Here is a 22,782-nt window from a genome sequence, read left to right as displayed (position 1 = left end):
CCCTTATTTTTTCTGAGGTATTTAATCTCCCCCATTGTCCTAATTGTCCTCTCAAGCGGGGGGGGGGGGGGTCCTCCAATCACAGAGCCACAGCAGAACTTCTCCCATTATATTTGTTATGTCTTCACTCTGATATACGGTAATTTTGTTCAGCCTTTACTTTCTTATTCCAGCCCTTAAGTGTCAACAAGGAATTGAAGGTTCTGAGGTTTCAGACTGTGACAGTGGTTCGGATGCCTGCGTGGTCATCAAGGATGAGAGCACAATGTTTGGTAAGAAAGATGTTGGCCTTGCCTGGTGGCATGCTCCAGTGTTCTAGAGCAGAATTCCCTTTTAAGCTGAGGGCCACATTCTGTTTTGAGGGCCACACACCTGACTGGCAGGGTCATAAGCAAAAGTGGGCAAAGCAATAAATGTAAATTTTAGCTTGATAGGCTAGGTTCTGCCCACAGACACCCATCTCTCTCTCTATCTTCCATCCAGTCAAGGAAAACAAGAATCATTGTCAGATTTCAATGACAAATACCAGCCAGGCAAAGACACTCAAGGAGGATGTAAAACGAAGTTGGTAAGGGGTGTAGATTGGCCGGTTCTGAAGGGTCAGATACAGAAAGAGGTTGCCTTTGGTCCGCAGTCCTGAGGTTCTTCACCATTGATCTGGAACTTCCAAAGCTTACTTCAGCAAGATGGAGACGCTTGTACTCCAGCAAGCCATATTCCCTTGGGAGAGCTTGGAAAGGATGGAAGGGCAAGGCAGAGCGGAGACAATGGAGTTAGGCAGAGAATGAAGGATTCTGGGGAATGGGCTCTCCTGACCATTTGTCTTTTTTCTCTTCCGGTAAATAGGTGTCAGCTTCAATACAAAATTCTATGACTGTGGAAAAAGAAATTCTTGCGCCAATGCTTTTGCCTTCACCGTAGGAGACGGGAGATATTTGCACCACAGCTCTGCTTGCTGTGCTGAAGATGGGTGCAACCAAGACTTAGAGTGGGGAGGTAAGTCATCACCTGCCCCTCTCTGATATCAGAAGTCCTTTTTATAGTGCATTCAGGATGATTTGTGCTCATGGTGCTATGGGGCCAGTCACACACAATTCCACTCTCAATACTGTTTGCATGTGCAGAGTTATTGGGCTGGTCATACTGCTTCATTTCCAGTCAATGCACATCCCATTACTTCCTGCTGAAAGCCCATCACCTTTCATGCCACAAATGTCCTGGTTTATTTTCGTCCCACTTCTGTTGCTCCACAGCCCCTCCAGTCAACAATAATGCAGTAGGAAACACCACAGGACAAATGAAACCAGGAGAAATCCATCACTAATGCAGTGTTATAGTTTGAAGAACATGGTGCACAAATGAACCCACAATAAAAGTCTGGTGGGGCCCTTGGTTTCAGAATGATGAAAACATTCTCAATTTGCTTTTGAAACTTGGCAGGAACAGGGTGGAGTGGAGGAGGTTTTGGTACCTCCACACCTTTCATCCTAACACAAGACAGGAAAGGTGTCAGACCTGTGACTCTAGACCTCATTCTTTTATTCTGACAAAGAATATGCTAACAAAGACCTGGGAGTGGGGAGGACTCAGTGGGTGGTTGTGTGAATGCATCAGGAAGGCTGCGGCTGCTGTGTCTGTGTGAAGCAGGCCTGTCAATGATCCAGCGGGGCTCTTTGGAGATTCTTATGTAAAAACTTTCCATATATGACTATTTGCTTCTTTCTTTTTTGCTTCCTAGCTCTTCCAACTACTTGGACTGAGAATGGGTACACTTGTCCAATTGGATGTTATGCTCAGACGCTGAATGATTGCGCGAATAGATCAGTCTCATGCAGAGATGCTCAAAACAGTTGCATCAATGCAACAGGAAGCTCTGGTAACCCTGAAGGGACTTAGCAAGGGAGGAGGAGGGATTCTGTGGGGTGGGGGGAGCAGGTGGGAGGGGAATGCTGCCTCTAGATGATCCAGAGGTGGACCAACCATCAGGCAAGATGAGATGACTCAGGTGGCAGAACAAGAGACTTGCAGCCCTGACTCTTGGGGAACCATCTTCCAGGATGTTCTCTGGTGCAAGCATCATTGAAATGAACAGGTGCTGTGCCAGAGCATGGTGGGATTGCACCCATGATAAGGTGCTAATGGCATGTGTGCATCGTTCTTTGGAGTGCTAAAGTGTCATGAGTGTGTGATTGAGTCTGGGCCCATTCACATAAGTCCTTTTCATTTGAGTAGAACTTGGGACCATTCAATCAAGCTAAATGTTGGAACATTCCTGATGCCCAAAAGAAAATATTTCTTTGCCCAGTGCATAGTTAAATAATGGGAATTGTCCCATGAGATGTAATAATAATAATAATAATAATAATAATAATAATAATAATAATAATAATATTATTTATTTATACCCCACCTCCCCAGCCAAGGCCGGGCTTAGGGCGGCTAACAACCAATAATAAAAACATGTTGATTAAAATACAATTTAAAAAACAAGATTAAAATACAACATTAAAACATTAGGATGCAGCCTCTTCACAGGAGGAGAAAGGAAAAAGAAAGAGGGGGAGGGAATCAAATTGATTCCAAGCCAAAGGCCAGGTGGAACAACTCTGTCTTACAGGCCCTGCGGAAAGAAATCAGATCCCGCAGAGCCCTGGACTCATGAGATAGAGTGTTCCACCAGACCGGAGGCAGTGTTGAGAAGGCCCTGGCTCTGGTTGAGGCTAATCTAACTTCCTTAGGGCCCAGGACCTCTAGGGTGTTGCTGTTTATGGACCTTATGGTCCTCCGTGGGGCATACCAGGAGAGGCGGTCCCGTAGGTACATGATCATGTAGTGATCATGGCCACCACACTGGATGGCCTTCAAAAATGTATTAGAAATATTTATGAAGGATAAGGCTGCCAATGCCTATTAGCCAAGAGGGCTGTGTTTTACCAGATGATTCTGAATACTATTGACTGATATGCAGAGTTAGCACACAGCTTGGAGGCTTTCAGCTTCTGAATACTTGTTAGGAGAGGAGGCTTACCTTGATGCAGTCGCACAGAGAAACACTTGGTATGGAAGAATAAGTAATATGCTTATTATTGGAAATGCATACTGGGAATGGAGCTGTAGCTGAGGCCTGGTATAGGAAAGAGGCTCAGTTGGAGTCCATGCAAGCCACATTGTAAACATAAAATAGGGCAGTGATGGTTGTGAGAACCAAATATGCCACCTTGAGTTACAAGGGGTAAAGGTGGGGTCCCTTTTTCAGACAGAAGGCGGTTTTTTAAAAAAACAAACTGCATCTATAAAAATAAAAATAAATTATGCCTATGTTCACTGCCCAGGCTCTTTTGATAGGGAGGGTAGGATATAAATTCAATAACTAAATAAATTCCCTTCTTAGAGGTTAGATGCCAGTGATGGGTGGAGCAGAAAAAAAAATACCTATTTCGCATGCTCAACATAAAGACATCTTTATGCTCTGAGCGCCGAGCATGATGTAGCATCAGTGGCTCCTCCCAAGCATGAGAGAAGTAGAAATGCAGCCATTGAAGCTGCGTGGCACTCAACCACCTCCTGGTGTCGCACGTGTGATGCGCATTGCATGTATGATGTCATAGGCGTGGGACACGTGCGAGGTGTCCTAGGCCTGTGACGTCGTCTGTGTGGTGCAACACTGGGCCCATGCCATGTTAGGCCCAAGCCAGGGCCTCTGGTATAGGATCATTGCCAATAGGCATGGGAGGAGCCCCTGACAAGCAGAGTAAACTGACTGTGGTTTGGTCCCCATCCTCTTCCCTGCTCCATTCTACAAGGGGCAACACTGAGACTCAGGAGGAGGAAGCTGGTGGTCAAGACTGGTTGTGGGGCTGATGGCTGGCAGGTGAGGGGTGGCCGAGGGCAGACTGATGTTGAAGGGGCCATGCCCCATTTGTTCTACTAGAGCAGGCTTCACTAATTCACATCTTGATCAACATGTCTACCTGCAGGTGCCAGGAAGTTCGTCCTGCTGGGTTGCGGAACAAGCAATATGTGCGGTGTAAAGGACTTTGAATTGAAAATTGGAGGAATCCCCTACAAAATGGATGAAATATTGTGCGACACTCCCCCAACTACTGCAAAACCTCCAACTCCTGCATCAGCTACAACTCAAAAATCAGGCGTAACTCAAAAACCAGCCACAAGTACCAAAACAACATCAGAGGCTTGCACTCACCATATATTGGGGAAGAATTCCTTCCTTCTTCTTCTACCCAGTATCTCCAGCATTCTCTTCATGAAGTTCCTCTCCTAAACTCTCTCTCCACGCCACTCAGCTAGGCAAAGGAATGGACAAATCTGTCACATTCTAGTGGTCTTAGGTTTCTCATTTTTTAAAAGAACATTAAATTCAGTTCTCCACATTTCTACAGCAATCTGCTTTTTTAAAAAATAAAGCTATTGAAAATCTGTCCATGTTTTAGCTTGAATGTCTCCTGGTTAACACAATTTGTACATGCAGTTTTACCAGCATTGCCTTTTTAATAATTTTTTATGATTTTATAAATGTTATTATCATGAATATATGCACTCCCCTCACATAAATCTGCATTAAAAAAAACAACTATTGAAAATCCATCCACATTTTAGCATGCATTTCTCCTAATAAACACAATTTGTACTTGCAGTTTGGCCAATATAGGGTTTTGCTAGCATTTCCCCCTAATATAATGCATTTGTATATATGCTAAAAGTAACGGTAAAGGGACCCCTGGCCATTAGGTCCAGTCACGGACGACTCTGGGTTTGCAGCGCTCATCTCACTTTATTGGCCGAGGGAACCGGTGTACAGCTTCCGGGTCATGTAGCCAGCATCACTAAGCCTCTTCTGGTGAACAGAGCAGTGCACGGAAACACCGTTTACCTTCCTGCCAGAGCGGTACCTATTTATTTATTTGCACTTTGTGCTTTCAAACTGCTAGGTTGGCAGGAGCAGGGACCGAGCAGCGGGAGCTCACCCCGTCGAGGGGATTCGAACCGCCGACTTTCTGAATGGCAAGCCATATATATGTGTATATATGTTATTATCACCAAAATATGCACTTTAGGCACTTTCCCCACATAAATGCATTTTTGTATACACCGTTTGGTTGAAGAACTACACTGCAAAATTCTGAGAAATGTGAAATAAGTGTAACTGAGTTTTACTTTGCGTGTTGGTCTAGGAAGTGCAAATGAGTTAGTTTCTCATTAACAAGCAGACAAAACTGTATTTTCCCCTCATCCTCACTTGGGTACCACAATGTGTCTCCCTCCTCCTCCAAGTGTGTTCATGGGGTTCCGTACTGTTTTCTGGATGATTGCAGGCCCAATAAAGAATATTGAGTCCAACAATGGTTTTCTTTGTTTCTTCCAGGTGGTTGTCAACAATAATTTAATAAAAGATAAGTCCCAACCAGAGGCTCCTTGCATGGCTGGGTGGGGTGCTGTGTGCTGGTGAGATTACAAGAGATCCTCGTGTTTCTTCATAATACACTTTTCTTTATATTGATTCAAAAAGTGATTTGGCCATTCTGGGACCAAAAGACAAAAAACAAAAAAACAAAACAGAATGACCCCTTAGCTATGTCTGAAATTATTGTATATAAAAAAGAGAGGAATCTCATTCAAAATGAGTTAGATAACCAAAACTCAAAATCAGAAGTAGAAAATCTTTAATATATGTTTTTGTTTTTTGATTTTTGTGTGGGGGTTTTTTGAAGAAGAGGGGTGGTTAGAGGGATGGGTAAAGATCTGTATGTTACATTTTCCAGTTTGTATTCTCTACACTCTACACTCTACACCACTCTAAAGTGGTGTAGTGGTTATGAGTGGTAGTCACGTAATCTGGGGAACCGGGTTCGTGTCTCCGCTCCTCCACATGCAGCTGCTGGGTGACCTTGGGCCAGTCACACTTCTTTGAAGTCTCTCAGCCCCACTCACCTCACAGGGTGTTTGTTGTGGGGGAGGAAGGGAAAGGAGAATGTTAGCCGCTTTGAGACTCCTTAAAGGGAGTGAAAGGCGGGATATCAAATCCAAACTCTTCTTCTTCTTCTAGCATAGAAGCACACAAACACCTACATTATCCCCCCCTTTCCTACTCCCACACTATTACTAAGCTCCCACCCCCATTTCTTCATGCAATTCTTGGATTCTGATGAGGCACTGGAAAACTTGCAATGTGATCCTGAAACAATGACCACCTTACATATTTTTTTAAAATAATGTTTTTATATTATTATTTAAGAAAGGCTATACAAATCCATGAGATAAAATAAGAAAGAAGAAAGAAAGAAAGAAAGAAAGAAAGAAAGAAAGAAAGAACGGTGGAATTAAAATAAAAGTGTTCACAATCTCTAAAAATAATTATTATTATTGATATTGGGAGTGCGGGTACAAACTATTTTCCCCAAATTTTTCATTATTTTATTTCACTAGATATAACAATAAAAATGTTTGAGGGATACAAAAAAATTACAATACTTGCCTGTTTGACACAATATGGTCCACAGCAAATGAAAATAATGTTGAATGGAGAAATGGTTATCAGAGAGAGAAATAGACGATGCTATGAATAATAACATCATGATTCCATGGAAGCAATTTTTAAAATGTATATAGAAAATGTATCTTTTCAATATTTCAAACCACACTGCATGCAATATTCAGAGAAATGCCAATTTTGAATGATGTTTCTTTCTTTTGGTTTGCGGGTTGTTTTGGAAACTACTGTTATGAAGGGGGAGGTGGGCAAACTCCCCATAGTCTCTACATCCTGTGAAGTGTCAGAGTTTGAGCAAACTCATGGTTTCCTGGACTTAGCAAGGACTAGGAATAGCACCAGAGAGCTTGCTCATGAGGCCAGCCTGGTGATGGCAGGTCATTGAAGAAACAATGGTGCTGATGGACAGCCATTAGCCACTCAAAGGAAGTCACTGACCAAGCAGAAGCTATACACAGAGGAAGGTTGCCAGGGGAAAGGGGGTGTGTGATGTCTCTGTAGGAAAGGAGGGCATCCTTTGACACAGAGGGGTTTTGGCTAGGAGTTCTGGAAGCAAGAAGGAGGAAGTAAGCAGAACTCCATGTATGCTGGCTGGGAGACGCTGCACTGAGAGACTGGGGGACATGATTGCTTAGGAGACAAGCTTGCTATAGCTATGAGAGGAACAATAAGAGATACTCTTGGGGCGTCATATTCTGCACTTCCTCCACTGAAGGTTTTAGGTGCAAATATGTGTGAATAAACCATATTTCTGAGACATTGCAGACTCTACTGTGTCATGATTTTTCAATGGAAAAACACAAATCTTGAGTGAGTGCCTGGAACCCCCTAGAAACCTATTACCACACGGCAGAAACTGAGGTACAAGTTGATTGGGATGTCTTCCCTGTCCCTATCCTCAAGCTTCTTAGCTGCTGCACCAGAGGGACTGAAACCCCACCCAGAACAACAATCATCTGACTATCATGCATAGAGCTAGTCAGGGGACTGCAAGTGGGGTGTGGGCTTCAGTAGGTGCCCAGTGAGGCCAACGTCAGAGGCTGACTGTGCCAAAGGCTACAACCCTGTTTGCATTTGCAACAAAGCCAGGGGACTGTGATACGGGCAACAATGGCAGTTTTATTGCCAGGCAGTAAATCCAGCATTTCTGTTTTAGGAGTCAATCTCTGAACCTAGAGGAATGGCCTGAATTCATCTCAGCTGAACAGCAGCAGCAAGATCCAGGGACATACTGCAGCTCACCTTTCTGTGACAGGAGAAAGGAGGTCTGCATCAGGGTTGGAGAAGGACCTTTGAGAATGATCACCCATGATTTGGGCAATCAACAAATCCTTTGTCATGGAGAGACTCTCTCAGGCACAGGCCACTGCCTTCATCCCTTTCTCTTTTTTTCAAATAATTTTTATTAACAGGCCAATCAAATCACATTAATTCCAAATCACATTAATTCCAAATTTTAAAATTTTTGTTGGGGGTACCCATGCTTCGAGCTCAGAACGGGATCCAAACATCTCTCTTGCTGCTGCTTTAATGTACACAGTCCTGTCAAAATAGTATTCACAGTTCTGTTCAATCTTCTCTTTGTTATTTTCCTCATCTTCTTGTTGTTATCATATATTCCTTTCTTTGTGATCTCTGGTGGTCTCCACAAGCGGGTTGAAAACAAACGTTGTTATATCCTGTGTGGATTTTACACTCCTCCAAGAGCCATATCAAAATAGACAGACGCCATTTCCGCACCTCCGTACAAAAAATTCCCAAAGTCTGTCCGTTAATTTCCACAGGCCTGCCAGTCTCTCCTCAATTTTCTCAGGGGGCCCTGCTAGGTCAAACTCACAGTCCGGTATAATAACAAGCCATGGTCCTCCTCCCCCTCGATCATCCTGTGGCAGGCCTGCCGTAACAAATCTCTTTTTATTACTGCGTCACAAAGAGCTTTCATTCCTTTCCCGATATTCCCACAGGCCATGTCTTTGATTAGTAATTTATTTCCACACAGTTCTCAATCATCCTGCTTGTAATCAGTAATTGCAACGATTCTTTCTTGGGGGGGGGTTGTTAGGTAGTTATCTTCACTCAAAATACGCTTTTTCTTCTCTCTAATTGTTTATTTTGAGCTCTTGCAACCAGACGCGTGATCAGAGACAGCTTAAGGAAGAGCCGTCTCACACGAGGGCTGTGTGCCTAGTGCCCTCACCCCCTTCTTTCGAATCTGGGGGTGATTTATGGCAACCGCAGGCAAGGCAGTGTTCCCCATTCCCTTGGGGTAACAAGGGAGGCTGCATACTCCCATATCAGCCTCTTAATTACCTCGTGTGAGCCGGAGAGATGGAATTGTCGGCCATCTTCCAATGCGCCCCTAGCGGCCCCCGTCTTCATCCCTTTCTCAACGGTGCCAGTCCAAGCCACTCCTGAACTACTATGATGCCAAACACCCATTGCCCCCCCCCCAAGAATTTAGGGAGCTTTAGTTTGTTAAGGGGGCAGAGAATTGTTTGGAGATTGCCTTTTCCCATCACAGAGCTACAGTTCTCCACCCCTCTCCTCAGGGAACTTAGGAATTATAGCTCGAGGGGGGGGGGATTGGGGTGTCAGGGCATGGTCTGAATCAGAGGGTTGGAGAATGTGGCGCCCAGAACTGTGTCCAGTTCTGGGCACCACAGTTCAAGAAGGACACTGACAAACTGGAACGTGTCCAGAGGAGGGCAACCAAAATGGTCAAAGGCCTGGAAACGATGCCTTATGAGGAACGGCTAAGGGAGCTGGGCATGTTTAGCCTGGAGAAGAGGAGGTTAAGGGGTGATATGATAGCCATGTTCAAATATATAAAATGATGTCACATAGAGGAGGGAGAAAGGTTGTTTTCTGCTGCTCCAGAGAAGCGGACACGGAGCAATGGATCCAAACTACAAGAAAGAAGATTCCACCTAAACATTAGGAAGAACTTCCTGACAGCAAGAGCTGTTTGACAGTGGAATTTGCTGCCAAGGAGTGTGGTGGAGTCTCCTACTTTGGAGGTCTTTAAGCAGAGGCTTGACAACCATATGTCAGGAGTGCTCTGATGGTGTTTCCTGCTTGGCAGGGGGTTGGACTTGATGGCCCTTGTGGTCTATTCCAACTCTATGATTCTATGATTCTATGAATGTATCTCCAGGCAGAGTAACTCCTATCTGAAGAGCAGTTGGAGGGGGAAGATTCGCGTGCCCCCCCCCCGGTCTCCAGCGGTTTCAGAAGCAGGGACAGATACTGACACTGAGCAGCTTCAGCAGGAGTTACCTAGCTACAAGATAATGGATAGATAAACAGAAGGGAGGGAACAGCCAGCAGAGACATCATTAGAGAGTGTGAAGGACCCCCCCCCTCCCTAAGAACTAGAAGGTTCGTCTGTATTAGAGAACAAAGAATGCAGAGAGGAGGAGGAACTTCCTGTTGGCATCCAGGATGTTGCTGCTCTCCTTGTGGAGCGATGTGGATTTTTGCTTTCAACCATATCACTGAATAAAAAGGACTATAGATTATAAACTGTTCATTAATTCTTATCTGTGAAGTTACCAAAGGGAGGGGAGGACTCTCCACGTCTTAACAAGGGGTCTCCTAATAACTCTCAGCACCTTTAACAAACTACCACTCCTGGAAGCTTACTGTGTAAACATGGCTTTAAGGCTCATCTACATTCCGGCTTGTTCCCTGCCTAGAAAGCCTGGGTCCATGTGGTCTGAGCGGTCATCCCCTTACCCCACTCCTTTTGCGTGGAAAACCTGCTCTTTAGTGCTCGTTCAGAACAAACATCCATCTGGAAAAAAAGCCCAAATTGCCATTTGCTCCAATTGAGCGGGGAAAGCAGTGGGACAAGGGGAAGTGAGAATAAGCCCTTAGTTTCATCTAGGGGTTGGTAACACATGTTACACTGAGGGGAAAACACAGCCAGAGACAGCAGCCCATGAAAGACCCAACAAACTTCCTGGTTTGGCTGCCAAACAGGAAGTGGGTAGATATGTCACGTACCTGACCAAATGATCCAAAAAATGGCTGGTGGAGATTTATTTGTTTGCTTATGGAATTTATACCTTGGCCTTTAGCCAAAACAGTGGACTATAAAAATCATGACTAAGATGGTTCCTGCATTCCAGCTTCACACCCTAAAAAGACACATCACATGCAGAAAAAGCAAGGGGAAGGAGGAGGGAAAAGCAAGCTCAAGCACATGTTCTTGAAGTCACAGCCTGCCAGTCTTCAGGGAATCTGATCCCCCCACAGAAGGCTGCTAGGAATAGAGGAAACAAGGAAAGTTCTTACCAATGGCTTTTATTCAATATTCACAGAGAGAGGCTTAGAAATGCAGCCTCTTCTCTCAACTTCCTCAATCGTCATCAGCACCACCCACCTTACGGTGGCCACTTAGGGTCATTTGTCTCCGAGCCCTTTGGTCTCCTATTTTCAATGCCTGCCAGGTTCTGGGAGAAGGGGGGTCTAGAATGCTTTCTAGTGATAACATGTCATCCAGGTGCTCCAGCTCTGCCTCCTCCTCTTCTCCCATAATTTCCCAACTTTGCCTTTCATCCTCCTCTGAGCTATGACCCCCCCCTCAAACCACTGTTGTAAATCTTTACGGTCTTCTTCTTCTCTGGAAGGTTCAGGCTAAGGAGATGGTGTCCACCACTATTCCTCTGTCCAGTCCCTGGCCCAGCCAATGTCACTCATGGTTCTGCCTGTCTTTTGCTTCAATAAAATGCAATCCCACCCACACATACACGCAAACATGCACACACCAGGGGTGCCAAATCCTAGGGCCCCTGCTCTTCTGGGTGCCCCATATTTTGGTGGGTGACCCCCTCAATGTTCCAAACAATTAGGGGGCAGAGGAGACTGAGCACAGAGCCACGTGTGGTTCGGCTTCAGTGGCTGGCTCCTCCTCTTGCTGCGGAGGGGAAGAAGGGGGAAGCAGCACCCATCCAGTGGCAGCGGAGGGAGGAGGGGGAGAAGGCTGAACATGAGAGAGGAGGAACCGCTGGCCATTGAATCCGCACTGCCGCTGAATTTACCTCCACCTGTCAGGACTGGACAGAGGAGGAATGGTGGAGACCACCTCCCCCTCCTGAACCTTCCAGAGAAGAGGAAGACAGTATAGATTTACAACAGTTGTTTGAGGAAGGTTACGGCTCAGAGGCACACGGGGGCAAATTTGGGAAATAATGGAAGTGGAGGAGGGGTAAGCAGAGCCGGAGCAGCTGGCTGACACGTTATCACCAGAAAGCATTCCAGGCCCGCCTTCTCCCAGAACCTGGCGAGCACTGAAAGTAAGAAAGCAAAAGGCTCGGAGGCAAATGGCCCTAAGCGGGCACCGTAAGGTGGGTGGTGCTGTTGACGAATGAGGAGAGAAGTGGGGTGGAGATTACTCAGAGCAACACCATTACTCCAAGAGGCTGCATTTCTAAACCTCTCTTTGGAAATATTGAATAAAAGACATTGGTAAGAACTATCCTTGTCCTATCTATTCTTGGCAGCCTACAATGAGGGGTGGGAGTGGGGATTGGATTCCATGACACCTGACACCACTCCCTGATTCCTCCCGGTATCCTGACATCATGCGTGTGTCATCACCCGTCCCCAATCTTCAGAGCAATTTGGCCCTCTGACACACTCACTCACACACACACACACCAACAACAATCTTCAGGAGCAGAGCTAAGAGCGCCCTCACTCTCAAGAGGATGAGACACCTTCTACCATATAGTCCTTCTATTGAAAACTATGTTGCTGCTGGATAGGATCCTCACCAGATGAGGCTTGAGAGAGAAGTGTTCCTCAAACTTTTTGAACTTGAGCTGGGGTAGCGAATTTGTCACCCTCCAGGTGTTGCTGGACTGCAGTTCCCGTCATTCCCAGCCAGCATGGCTATTGGGTAGGGTTGATGAAAACTGCATCCATATCAACATCCAGAGGGCTACAGGCTCACCATCCTTGAATTTTGAGGCTCCTCTCTGAACTTTCCCTGTTTTCTGGAGCTGGCTGCACTAATCTCAGAACACAGCAGGCAATAAATGATAATATGGCAGGATGAGGAAGATCTGGAGCCAGATCTCCACTCATCCATCAAACTCCTTGGGTGATGTAACTCTCAGCTGAACCCACCTCACAGGGTTGTTGTTAGAATAAAAGAGCACTCCTGCCTTCCTGCCTGCTTGAGGATCCATAGAGGAGCGGGGGAATAAATGGAATAAGTAATAATATGTAAGGTACATGCCAAACATTCCTAAAGCTAGAAATGCCTCAAGTTGGCATCAGTTTTGCCATATTTGTCGTCAGAATCCACCGTTCATTCCAGGAAGTCCTGGCACAATAAGAGAGGCATCTCCACCCATTTTCTTTATGGGTATTTACACTACACAGCACTCCTTTTACTGTGGTTCATTGGAGCAACTCCCTAAAAGATGTTACAGCAGACCCATCTATAAAACGTCCTTTGCCCATACATCTGTGCGCAAGAAGCACTCAAGCTCAGCAAGGACCTTAGCCCTACCTTACGACACCATGGTGCCTCTCCTTGTGCTCTGCCTTCTTTCACCACTCTTAGTTGCTTCTGTGGATCCACGTAAGTTATTTATCATTGATCGCATCCCTTTTCCTATGATGCTATTAAGGACAAAATGAAAGGCTATCACATACCATGGAATCACATACCAACTGTGCCATCATTTGATGCTAATCTCAGAGGGTTAAAAACTTTGCAGAGAACTTTCTTACCACAGGAGGATCTGTATGCCAGCTTGAGAACGAGGAGGGGACAGAGGGTGTGAGCTGTGAGTGCAGGGAGAAACTTTCCCCATCCTTTGGACCCCCTGGGAGACTTAATACATCTGCTGTACCTTGAAGTGGTTGTGGAAAGGGCAGCTGAATGGGACACAGCTGTGGGAAGCCTGAGGAAGTACCATTGACCTTGGTTTTGCCCATGAAAAGCAAGTCTATAGTTAGAGACTAGATCAATGGCCGCTATTCTGATTGCGACTTTTGTGGGTGAGCTGAGAGTGTGTTTGGACCCTGGGTGAGAACTGAGAGGCTGAGAATGAAAGGAATTGTTGAATTATTTGAAGAGCAAATGTAATCAACAAATTAGGCTAGTAGGACTACAAGAAGTTTTGTAAGGAGAAAATCATTAATGTGATTTGTAAGTTTTCTTTCAATGAGGTACATGCCATAAATTTCAGATCTCTCTTCCAGAGCCTTTCCCAGTCTATCATTTGTATATTGTGTGCCACATCTTTTGCCCATTTTATCATGACAGATTTGACCTGTTCCTCTTTGGTATTCCATTCCAAGAGCAGATTATACATTTTTGACAGTAATTTGGTATGGTCTATTATCTCTCTCTGAAATCTCGACACTTCATAGCTAAATCCTTTCTTTTTATCATTTTTAAAGGTTTCATTTAACTGAAAATATTGTAACCAATCTGTAACCATTTCTCTGACTTTTACAAACTCCTTTAATTTTAACTGATTATCTATATGTTGACCAATTTGTCCTCAGATTCATTTTTTAAAGAGATATTGCTTCTAGCGTGGAGAACCACCATGGTGTTTTGTTTTGTTTTTTGTTCTGATAGATCTTTATATTTCTCCCAGACTTAAAAAACTGATTTTCTTATTATATGATTCCAAAATCATTTATGTAATTTTACCTTATGGTGCCATATATACGCATGCCAGCCAAATCTATTGTCATGGCCTTCTAAATCTAGCAAATCTGTATCTTTTACTTTTATCCAATCCTGGATCCAGCAGATGCAAGATGCTTCATAATATAATCTTAACTCCGGTAGAGAGAAACCTCCTCTATCTTTGATGTCTGTTAGTACGTAGTTTATATTTTATTCTTGGTTTCTTCCCTTTCCATATAAATTTTGAAATATCTTTTTGCCATTCTTTGAAGCAGCTCGAATTGCTTCTCACCGGGATTGATTGGAATAAAAACAACATTTTTGGCAATACATTCATCTCAGTCACTGAAATTCTTTCTAACAATGACAAATTCATTCTTCCCCAAATTTCTAAATTCCTTTTTATTTCTTTTCCAAATTTTCTCATTATTGTCTTTAAATATCTTAATATTCTTGTATATCAACTATATTCCCAAATATTTAATTTTTGTATGTATATTTATCTCCGTCATCTGCCCCCTTATTTTTTCTGAGGTATTTAACCGCCCCCATTGTCCTAATTGTCCTCTCAAGGGGGGGGGAGGCTCCTCCAATCACAGAGCCACAGCAGAACTTCTCCCATTATATTTGTTATGTCTTCACTCTGATATAATTTTGTTCAGCCTTTACTTTCTTCTTCCAGCCTTTAAGTGTCAACAAGGAACTGAAGGTTCTGAGGTTTCAGACTGTGACAGTGGTTTGAATGCCTGCGTGGTCATCAAGGACGAGAGCACAATGTTTGGTAAGGAAGATGTTGGCCTTGCCTGGTGGCATGCTCCACGCTGTGCCACAATCTATCCAATGGAGTCTGGTGCCCATTAGGACTGGTATGGAAGAAGGCCAATGATGGACAGAGCCAAATCATTCTACTTTCGTCCCCATGCTTCTGCTCCCAGCTGAGTTCTGCAAGGGACAACTCTGAGACTAAGAAGGAGTTGGAAGCTGGTAGCAGACCCTCCAAGTTTCCCTATTTTGCAGGGACAGTCCCAGATTTACAGAAGCTGTCCCAGTTTCTGATTTGATCCTGGAATGTCCTGCATTTCCTTAGGATGCCCCTATTTTCACTGAATAAATGTTGGAGGGTATGGAGTTATCCGACCCCTGAACCAAGGAGATAAGTAACCATGCAACCTTTAGAAGACATCTGAAGACCGCCCTGCATAGGGAAGTTTGTAAATGTTTTATTATGTTTTTATATATGTTGGAAGCCACCTAGAGTGGCTGGGGCAACACAGTCAGATGGGTAGGGAATAATAATAATAATAATAATAATAATAATAATAATAATAATAGAAAAGGAAGTATCCCATACCAGGACTTTCTCCTCTACCACTGCCCACCAAGAGTGGGCAAACAATAAATGTAAATTTTAGCTTTATAGGCTAGGTTCCGCTCACAAACACCCATCTCTCTCTCTCTCTATCTTTCATCCAGTCAAGGAAAACAAGAATCATTGTCAGATTTCAAATACATATACCAGCCAGGGAAACACACTCAAGGTGGATGTAAAATGAAGTTGGTAAGGGGTGTGGATTGGGCCGTTTCTGAATGGTCAGAAACAGAAAGAGGTTGCTTTTGATCCACAGAACTGAGGTTCTTCACAATTGATCTGGAACGTCCAAAGCTTAATTCAGCAAGATGGAGGCGCTTGTACTCTAGCAAGCCATATTCCCTTGGGAGAACTTGGAACAGATGGAAAGGCAAGGCAGAGCGGAGACCACAGAGTTCGGCAGAGAATGAAGGATTCTGGGGAATGAGCTCTCCTGACATGTTGTTTGTCTTTTTCCTTTTCTGCTATACAGGGGTCAAGTTTACTACAACATTCTATACATGTGGGAAAAATGATTCTTGTGCCAATGCTTTTACCATCACCATAGGAGACGGGAAACATTTACGCTCCAGCTCCGCTTGCTGTACTGAAGATGGGTGCAACAAAAACTTAGATTGGGGAAGTAAGTCATCACCTGCCCCTCTCTGATATCAGAATTGCAAACCTGGACCCCTCCCGAAGTTCTTTTTATAGTGCGTTCAGGGTGATTTGTGCTCATGGTGCTATGGGGCCAGTCACACACAATTCCACTCTCAATACTGTTTGCGTGTGCCAAGGTATTGGGCTGGTCATACTGCTTCATTTAGAATCAGTGCACAACCCATTACTTCCTGCTGAAAGCCCATCACCTTTCATGCCACAAATGTCCTGGTTTATTTTCGTCCCACTTCTGTTGCTCCACAGCCCCTCCAGTCAGCAATAATGCAGTAGGAAACACCACAGGACAAATGAAACCAGGAGAAATCCACCACTAATGCAGTGTTATAGTTTGAAGAACATGGTGCACAAATGACCCCGCAATAAAACACCAGTCTGGTGGGGCCCTTGGTTTCAGAATGATGAAAACATTCTCAATTTGCTTTTGAAACTTGGCAGGAACAGGGTGGAGTGAAGGAAGTTTTAGTCCCTCCACACCTTTCATCCTAACACAAGACAGTAAAGGTGTCAAACCTGTGACTCTAGACCTCATTCTTTTATTCTGACAAAGAATATGCTAAGGAAGACCTGGGAGTGGGGAGGACTCAGTGGGTGGTTTTGTGAATGCATCAGGAAGGCTGCGGCTGCTGTGTCTGTGTGAAGCAGGCCTGTCAATGATCCAGCGGGGCTCTTCAGAGATTCTTATGTAAAAACTTTCCATATATGACAATTTGCTTCTTCCTTCTTTGCTTCCTAGTTCTTCCAACTACTTGGACTGAGAATGGGTACACTTGTCCAACTGGATGTTATGCTCAGACGGAGGAGAAATGCAAGGGTGGACGGGTCTCATGCACAGATGGTCAAATGAGTTGCATCAGTGCAACAGGAAGCTCTGGTAACCCTGAAGAGAATTAGGATGGGCGGAGGAGGGTCAGGCTTGGCCTGGTTGTGAGTCAGAAGGCAGGCTGATGGGGGCTGGGTGAGGGCAGACAGAAATGGAAGGGGTCGTGCCCCATTTGCTGTACTAGAGCAGCCGCCACTGACATCTGCTGATGATCCCTATATTTACCTGCAGGTGCCAAGAAGTTCGTCCTGCATGGTTGTGGAACAAGCAATATGTGCGATGTAGAGAACTATGAAGTGACAATTGCAGGAATCCCCTACAAAGTGGATAAAATATCATGCGTCGATGCCGAAAAGCCAGCACCAGCTGCAAATAATTAACCAGCCAGAAGTTCTGCATCAGCCACAACTCAGAAACCAGTCACAACTCCTAAAGCAAGAACAAAATCTAGTGCCAACCATACCTTGGGGAAGAACTCCTTCCTTCTCTTGCTACCCATGATCTCCAGCATTCCCTTTATGAGGTTTATCTCCTGAGCTCTCTTTCAATGCCAGCCACTTTGAAGGATTCATGCCATGAGCATTCTGGCACTGGAATGGACAAATCTGTCAAATTTCAGTGCTATTAAGTTTCTCAATTTTTTAACCTTAAATTCAGTTCTCAACATTTCTACGGCAATTAGCTTCTTAAAAAAACTATTGCAAATCTGCTCACATTTTAGCATGGATTTACCCTAATAAACACAACGCTTACATGCAGTTTGAACAATAGACACAGAATGCTATTATCCCTAATATATGCACTTTCCTCACATAAATACATTTTTGTATACACTGTTTGGTTTATGAACTACATTGAAAATTTTGAGAAACTTGAAATTTGAAGGCTGAGTTTTAGGTTGCATATTGGTCTGGAAAGTGCAAATGAGTTAGTTTCTCATTAACATGCAGACAAAATTGAATTTCTTCCTCATCCTGACTTGAGTACCACAATACTTCCCCCCACCTCCTCCAAAGTGTGTTTTTGAAGTTCCAGACTGTTTCGTGAATGAAAGATTGCAGGCCCAATAAAGAATATTGAGTCAAAAATGGTGTTGTTTGTTTCTTCCGGATGGTTATCAGCAATAATTTACTGCAGTGAAGGTCCCAACCAGAGGCTCCTTGCATGGCTGGATGGGGTGCTACAAGAGGTCCTCGTGTTTCTTCATAATATACCTGTCAGGGAACTGACATCAGAGCGAAAGGAGAAGGAGAGGCTCCCCGATTCTGCAGGAGAAGGTACCAGCACCAGGGGGAGACGCAGCTTGGTAGAGGGGGAAGGAAATCGGCGTAACACCAGGGATCCAGGAGGGCAAATGGGGGAAGCAGAGGGAGAGCTCCGGGATTCTTCCCTGGACATCAGTGAGGAGAGCACTGGTCCTCCACTACCCATGCCCTCCCTGCGCAGAAGACTTCCGCGCAGTGAGAGGCGGAGACGACTGGGAGTCAAACAGCTTTCATGCTGGAAAAGGTTTAAGAAACGCCCACAGACAGATTCTGCTAGCGACTGAGGCAGCCATGCTGAGATGGGCTGTGCAGTCAGGACGGTTTAACCCAGGCAATTAAGCTCCCTAACGGGGACAGTTTACACACGAGTAACTCAAACCCATTACAATACCTTTCTTTGTATTGATTTTAAAAGTGATTCAACCATTCGGGGGGGGGGGAATACAAAATAAAACAACTCATTAGCTATGTCTGAAATTATTGTATACAGTGGTACCTCAGGTTAAGAACTTAATTTGTTCTGGAGGTCCGTTCTTAACCTGAAAATGTTCTTAACCTGAAGCACCACTTTAGCTAATGGGGCCTCCCGCCACAGCCGTGTGATTTCTGTTCTCAACCTGAAACAAAGTTCTTAACCCGAGGTACTATTTCTGGGTTAGTGGAGCCTGTAACCTGAAGCGTCTGTAACCTGAAGTGTCCGTAACCTGAGGTACCACTGTATATAAAAAGAGAGGAATCTCATTTAAAAAGAGTTAGAAAACCTAAACTCAAAATCAGAAGTAGAAAATCTTTAATAAAAAATATTTTTTTTAAAAGAAGAAGAAGAAGAAGAGGAGGAGGAGGAGGAGGAGGAGGAGGAGGAGGAAGTGCGGTGGTTAGAGGGATGGGTGAAGATCTGTATGTTACCTTTTCCAGTTTGCATTGCTCTAAAGTTTTTGCAGTACTATAAGTGGGTTAGGCTAGCATAGAAACACACAAACATCTTTCTTCCTGCTGACACCATTCACCAATCTCATTATCATTCCCTCTACATTAACCCCCCAAGCTTCCTTTCCTTACCCCACAGTTATTAACCTCCAAATCCCATTTATTCATGCAAAACTAGGTTTCTGATGGCACACTGGAAATCTTCCTGTGCAATCCTGCACAATGACCACCTTACGTTTTTGTTTTTTTAAAAAAATGTAAAAAATGCACTGAGAGACTGGGGGACATGACTTGTTAATAATAATAACAATAATAATAGCAGCAGTAGCAACAACAACTTCTCCTCCTTCTCCTTCTCCTTCTCCTTCTCCTTCTCCTTCTCCTTCTTCTTCCTACCCCACCCATTTGGCTGGGTTTCCCTAGCCACTCTGGATGGCTATCAACAAAATATTAAAAACACGGTAAAACAACAAAAATCAAAAACTTCCCTAAACAGGACTCCTTTCCGATGTCTTCCAAAAGTCAGATAGTTCTTTATTTCCTTGACATCTGGTGGAAGGGCATTCCACAAGGCAGGCACCACTACTGAGAAGGCCCTCTGCCTGGTTCCCTGCAACCTCACTTCTTGCAGTGAGGGAACCGCCAGAAGGCCCTCAGTGCTGGACCTCAGTGTCCTGGCTGGATGATGGGGGTGGAGACGCTCCTTCAGGTATACTGGGCTGAAAGTGGTTTAGTGCTTTAAAGGTCAGCACCAACACTTTGAATTGTGCTTGGAAACATACTGGAAGCCAATGTAGGTCTTTCAGGCCCAGTGTTATGTGGTCTCATTGGCCACTCCCAGTCACCAGGCTAGCTGCCACATTCTGGATTAGTTGTAGTTTCCAGGTCACCTTCAAAGGTAGCCCCACATAGAGCACATTGCAGTAGTCCAAGCAGGAGAGAACTAGAGCACGCACCACTCTGGCAAGACAATCTGGGGCAGGTAGGATTTCAGCCTGCATACCAGATGGAGCTGGTAGACAGCTGCCCTGGACACAGAATTAACCTGCGCTTCCATGGACAACTGTGAGTCTGAAAGGACTCCCAGGCTGCGCACATAGTTCTTCAGGGGCATAGTTACCCCATTCAGAAGCAGGGAGTTCCCCACACCAGCCTGCCCCCTATCCCCCAGAAACAGTACTTCTGCCTTGTCAGGATTCAACCTCAATCTGTTATATGCCATCCATCCTCCAACCGCCTCCATACATTCACACATGACATTCACTGCCTTCACTTGTTTTGATTTGAAAAAGAGGTAGAGCTGGGTATCATCCGCATACTGATGAACAGTCAGCACAACCCCCCTGATGATCTCTCCTAGCGGCTTCATATAGGTATTAAAAAGCATGGAGGAGAGGACAGAACCCTGAGGCACCCCATAAGTGAGAGCCCAGGGGTCTGAACACTCATCCCTCAACACCACTTTCTGGACATGGCCCAGAAGGAAGGAACAGGACCACTGTATAACAGTGCCCCAGCTCCCAGCTCCTTTAAATGGTTCATAAGGATGTCATGGTTGATGGTATCAAAGGCCGCTGAGAGATCCAGCTGAACTAGGAAACAGCTTTCACCTTTGTCCCTAGCCCGCTAGAGATCATAGACCAGCACAACCAAGACAGTTTCAGTCCCATGATGGGGCCTGAATCCCAAATGGAAGGGATCCAAATGGTTCGCATCCTCCAGGCGTGCCTGGAGTTGTTCCGCAACCAACCGCTCACTCACCTTGCCCAAGAATGGAAGATTTGAGACTGGGCAATAGTTGGCCATATTGGCCCGGACCAAAGATGTTTTTTAAAGAAATGGTTTAATAACCACCTCTTTCAGTAGGTCTGGGAAGGCTCCCTAATAGAGGGAAGCATTCACCACCCCACAGAGCCCATCACCCAGCCCTTTCTGGCTGACTTTTATGAGCCAGGATGGGCAAGGATCAAGGAGACAGATGGTTGGTTTCACTCGTCCAAGCAACCTGTCCACATCCTTGGAGGTAACAGATTGGAATTGATCCCATGCAACTTGACCAGACAGGACTCTAGTACTCTCCCCCAGCCCTGCTCCCATGGTGGAGTCTATCTCTTTCCGAATCTGAGAGACTTTATCTGCAAAAAAGTTGCAAAATCATTGCAGGAGATCTGGGGATCCTTACTAGGCCCCGATAGCAAAGGTGGTTCTGTTAGATTGCGAACCACCTGAAAGAGTTTCCTGCTGCTGTCTTCTGCAGATGCAATAGAGGCAGTGAAGAAGGTTCTCTTCACTGTCGCTGTCACCACTTGATAGGCTTGACATTGAGCTCTAACCCGTTTCCGGTTCGATTCAGAATGAGTTTTCCGCCACCAGCACTCTAGTCGTCTCAACGAATGTTTCATTGCCCTCAGCTCTGCAGAAAACCACGGGGCTGTCCAGGCTCCATACAATTGGAGAGGGTGCTTCGGAGCCAGACAGTTCATAGCCCTGGTTAACTCTGCATTACAGTGGGTCACCAGGGAATCAGCTGAAAGGCCATCAACATGGTAATAATAATAATAATAATAATAATAATAATAATAATAATAATAATATTTATACTCCGCTCATCCTCCATCACCACTTTCTGGACACAGCCCAGGAGGAAGGAGTGGAACACTGTATAACAGTGCCCCCAGCTCCTCTAGATAGTCCAGAAGGATGTTATGATTGATGGTATCAAATGCCACCGAGAGATCCAACCCCTGCCACTCCCTGGAAACCATTTGGCTCCATTAAGTGATGGGGTGGGGCCAAGCTTGCTATAGCTATGAGGGGAACAATGAGAGATACTCTTGGGGTGTCATATTCTGCACTTCCTCCACTCAAGGTATTAGGTGCAAATATGTGTGAATAAACCATATTTCTAAGACATTGCAGACTCTGCTGTGTCCTGATTTTCTAATGGAAAAACACAAATCTTGAGTGCCTGGAACCCCCTACAAACTTGTTACCACACGGCAGAAACTGAGGTACAACTTGATTGGGATGTCTTCCCTGTCTCTAGCCTCAAGCTTCTTAGCTGCTGCACCAGAGGGACTGAAACCCCATCCAGAGCAACAATCATCTGACTATCATGCATAGAGCTAGTCAGAGGACTGCAAGTGGGGTGTGGGCTTTAGTAGGTGCCCAGTGAGGCCAACGTCAGAGGCTGACTTTGCCAAAGGCTACAACCCTGTTTGCATTTGCAACAAAGCCAGGGGACTGTGATACGGGCAACAATGGCAGTTTTATTGCCAGGCAGTAAATCCAGCACTTCTGTTTTGGGAGTCAATCTCTGAACCTAGAGGAATGGCCTGAATTCATGCCAGTTGAACAGTAACAGCAAGATCCAAGGACATACTGCAGCTCACCTTTCTGTGACAGGAAAAAGGAGGTCTGCATTAGGGTTGGAAAACGATTGCCCATGAGTTTGGCGATCAACAAATCCTTTGTCAAAGGAGAGACTCCCTCAGACACAGGCCACTGTCTTCATCCCTTTCTCAATGGTGCCAGTCCAAGCCACTCCTGAACCACTATGATGCCAAACACCCATTG

General features: G+C 44.9%; 1 protein-coding gene and 1 long non-coding RNA gene across 2 annotated transcripts; both read left to right on the top strand.

Annotated features, from left to right (window-relative positions):
* The first annotated feature begins 3,630 nt into the window (after positions 1 to 3,630).
* On the top strand, positions 3,631 to 4,439 carry LOC310711763. Its single transcript, XR_014528630.1, has 2 exons — positions 3,631 to 3,871; positions 3,978 to 4,439. It is a non-coding gene; the product is annotated as an uncharacterized lncRNA (long non-coding RNA).
* Positions 4,440 to 12,986: 8,547 nt separating this feature from the next.
* Positions 12,987 to 18,020, top strand: LOC310710461 (phospholipase A2 inhibitor and Ly6/PLAUR domain-containing protein-like). Its single transcript, XM_083511322.1, has 5 exons — positions 12,987 to 13,100; positions 14,848 to 14,946; positions 16,007 to 16,156; positions 16,928 to 17,065; positions 17,246 to 18,020. Exons 1-5 carry the CDS (start codon positions 13,040 to 13,042, stop codon positions 17,392 to 17,394), a joined length of 597 nt encoding a protein of 198 aa, XP_083367448.1. The 5' UTR covers positions 12,987 to 13,039; the 3' UTR covers positions 17,395 to 18,020.
* The last annotated feature ends 4,762 nt before the right edge of the window (positions 18,021 to 22,782 follow it).

The sequence above is a fragment of the Podarcis liolepis genome (assembly GCF_965112155.1).
Source record: "Podarcis liolepis genome assembly, chromosome: 7".
Classification (NCBI taxonomy): domain Eukaryota; kingdom Metazoa; phylum Chordata; class Lepidosauria; order Squamata; family Lacertidae; genus Podarcis; species Podarcis liolepis.
The sequence above is the reverse complement of the archived record's forward strand: the minus strand, read 5'-3'. Positions and strand labels throughout refer to the sequence as shown.

What these genes read in the sequence shown, in the direction of transcription:
- LOC310710461 (XM_083511322.1), top strand. Translation starts at nt 13,040, where the DNA reads ATGGTGCCTCTCCTTGTGCTCTGCCTTCTTTCACCACTCTTAGTTGCT. An exon ending in AGTTGCTTCTGTGGATCCAC is followed by an intron (nt 13,101 to 14,847) that starts GTAAGTTATTTA and finishes TTCTTCTTCCAG; the next exon opens with CCTTTAAGTGTCAACAAGGA. An exon ending in GGACGAGAGCACAATGTTTG is followed by an intron (nt 14,947 to 16,006) that starts GTAAGGAAGATG and finishes TCTGCTATACAG; the next exon opens with GGGTCAAGTTTACTACAACA.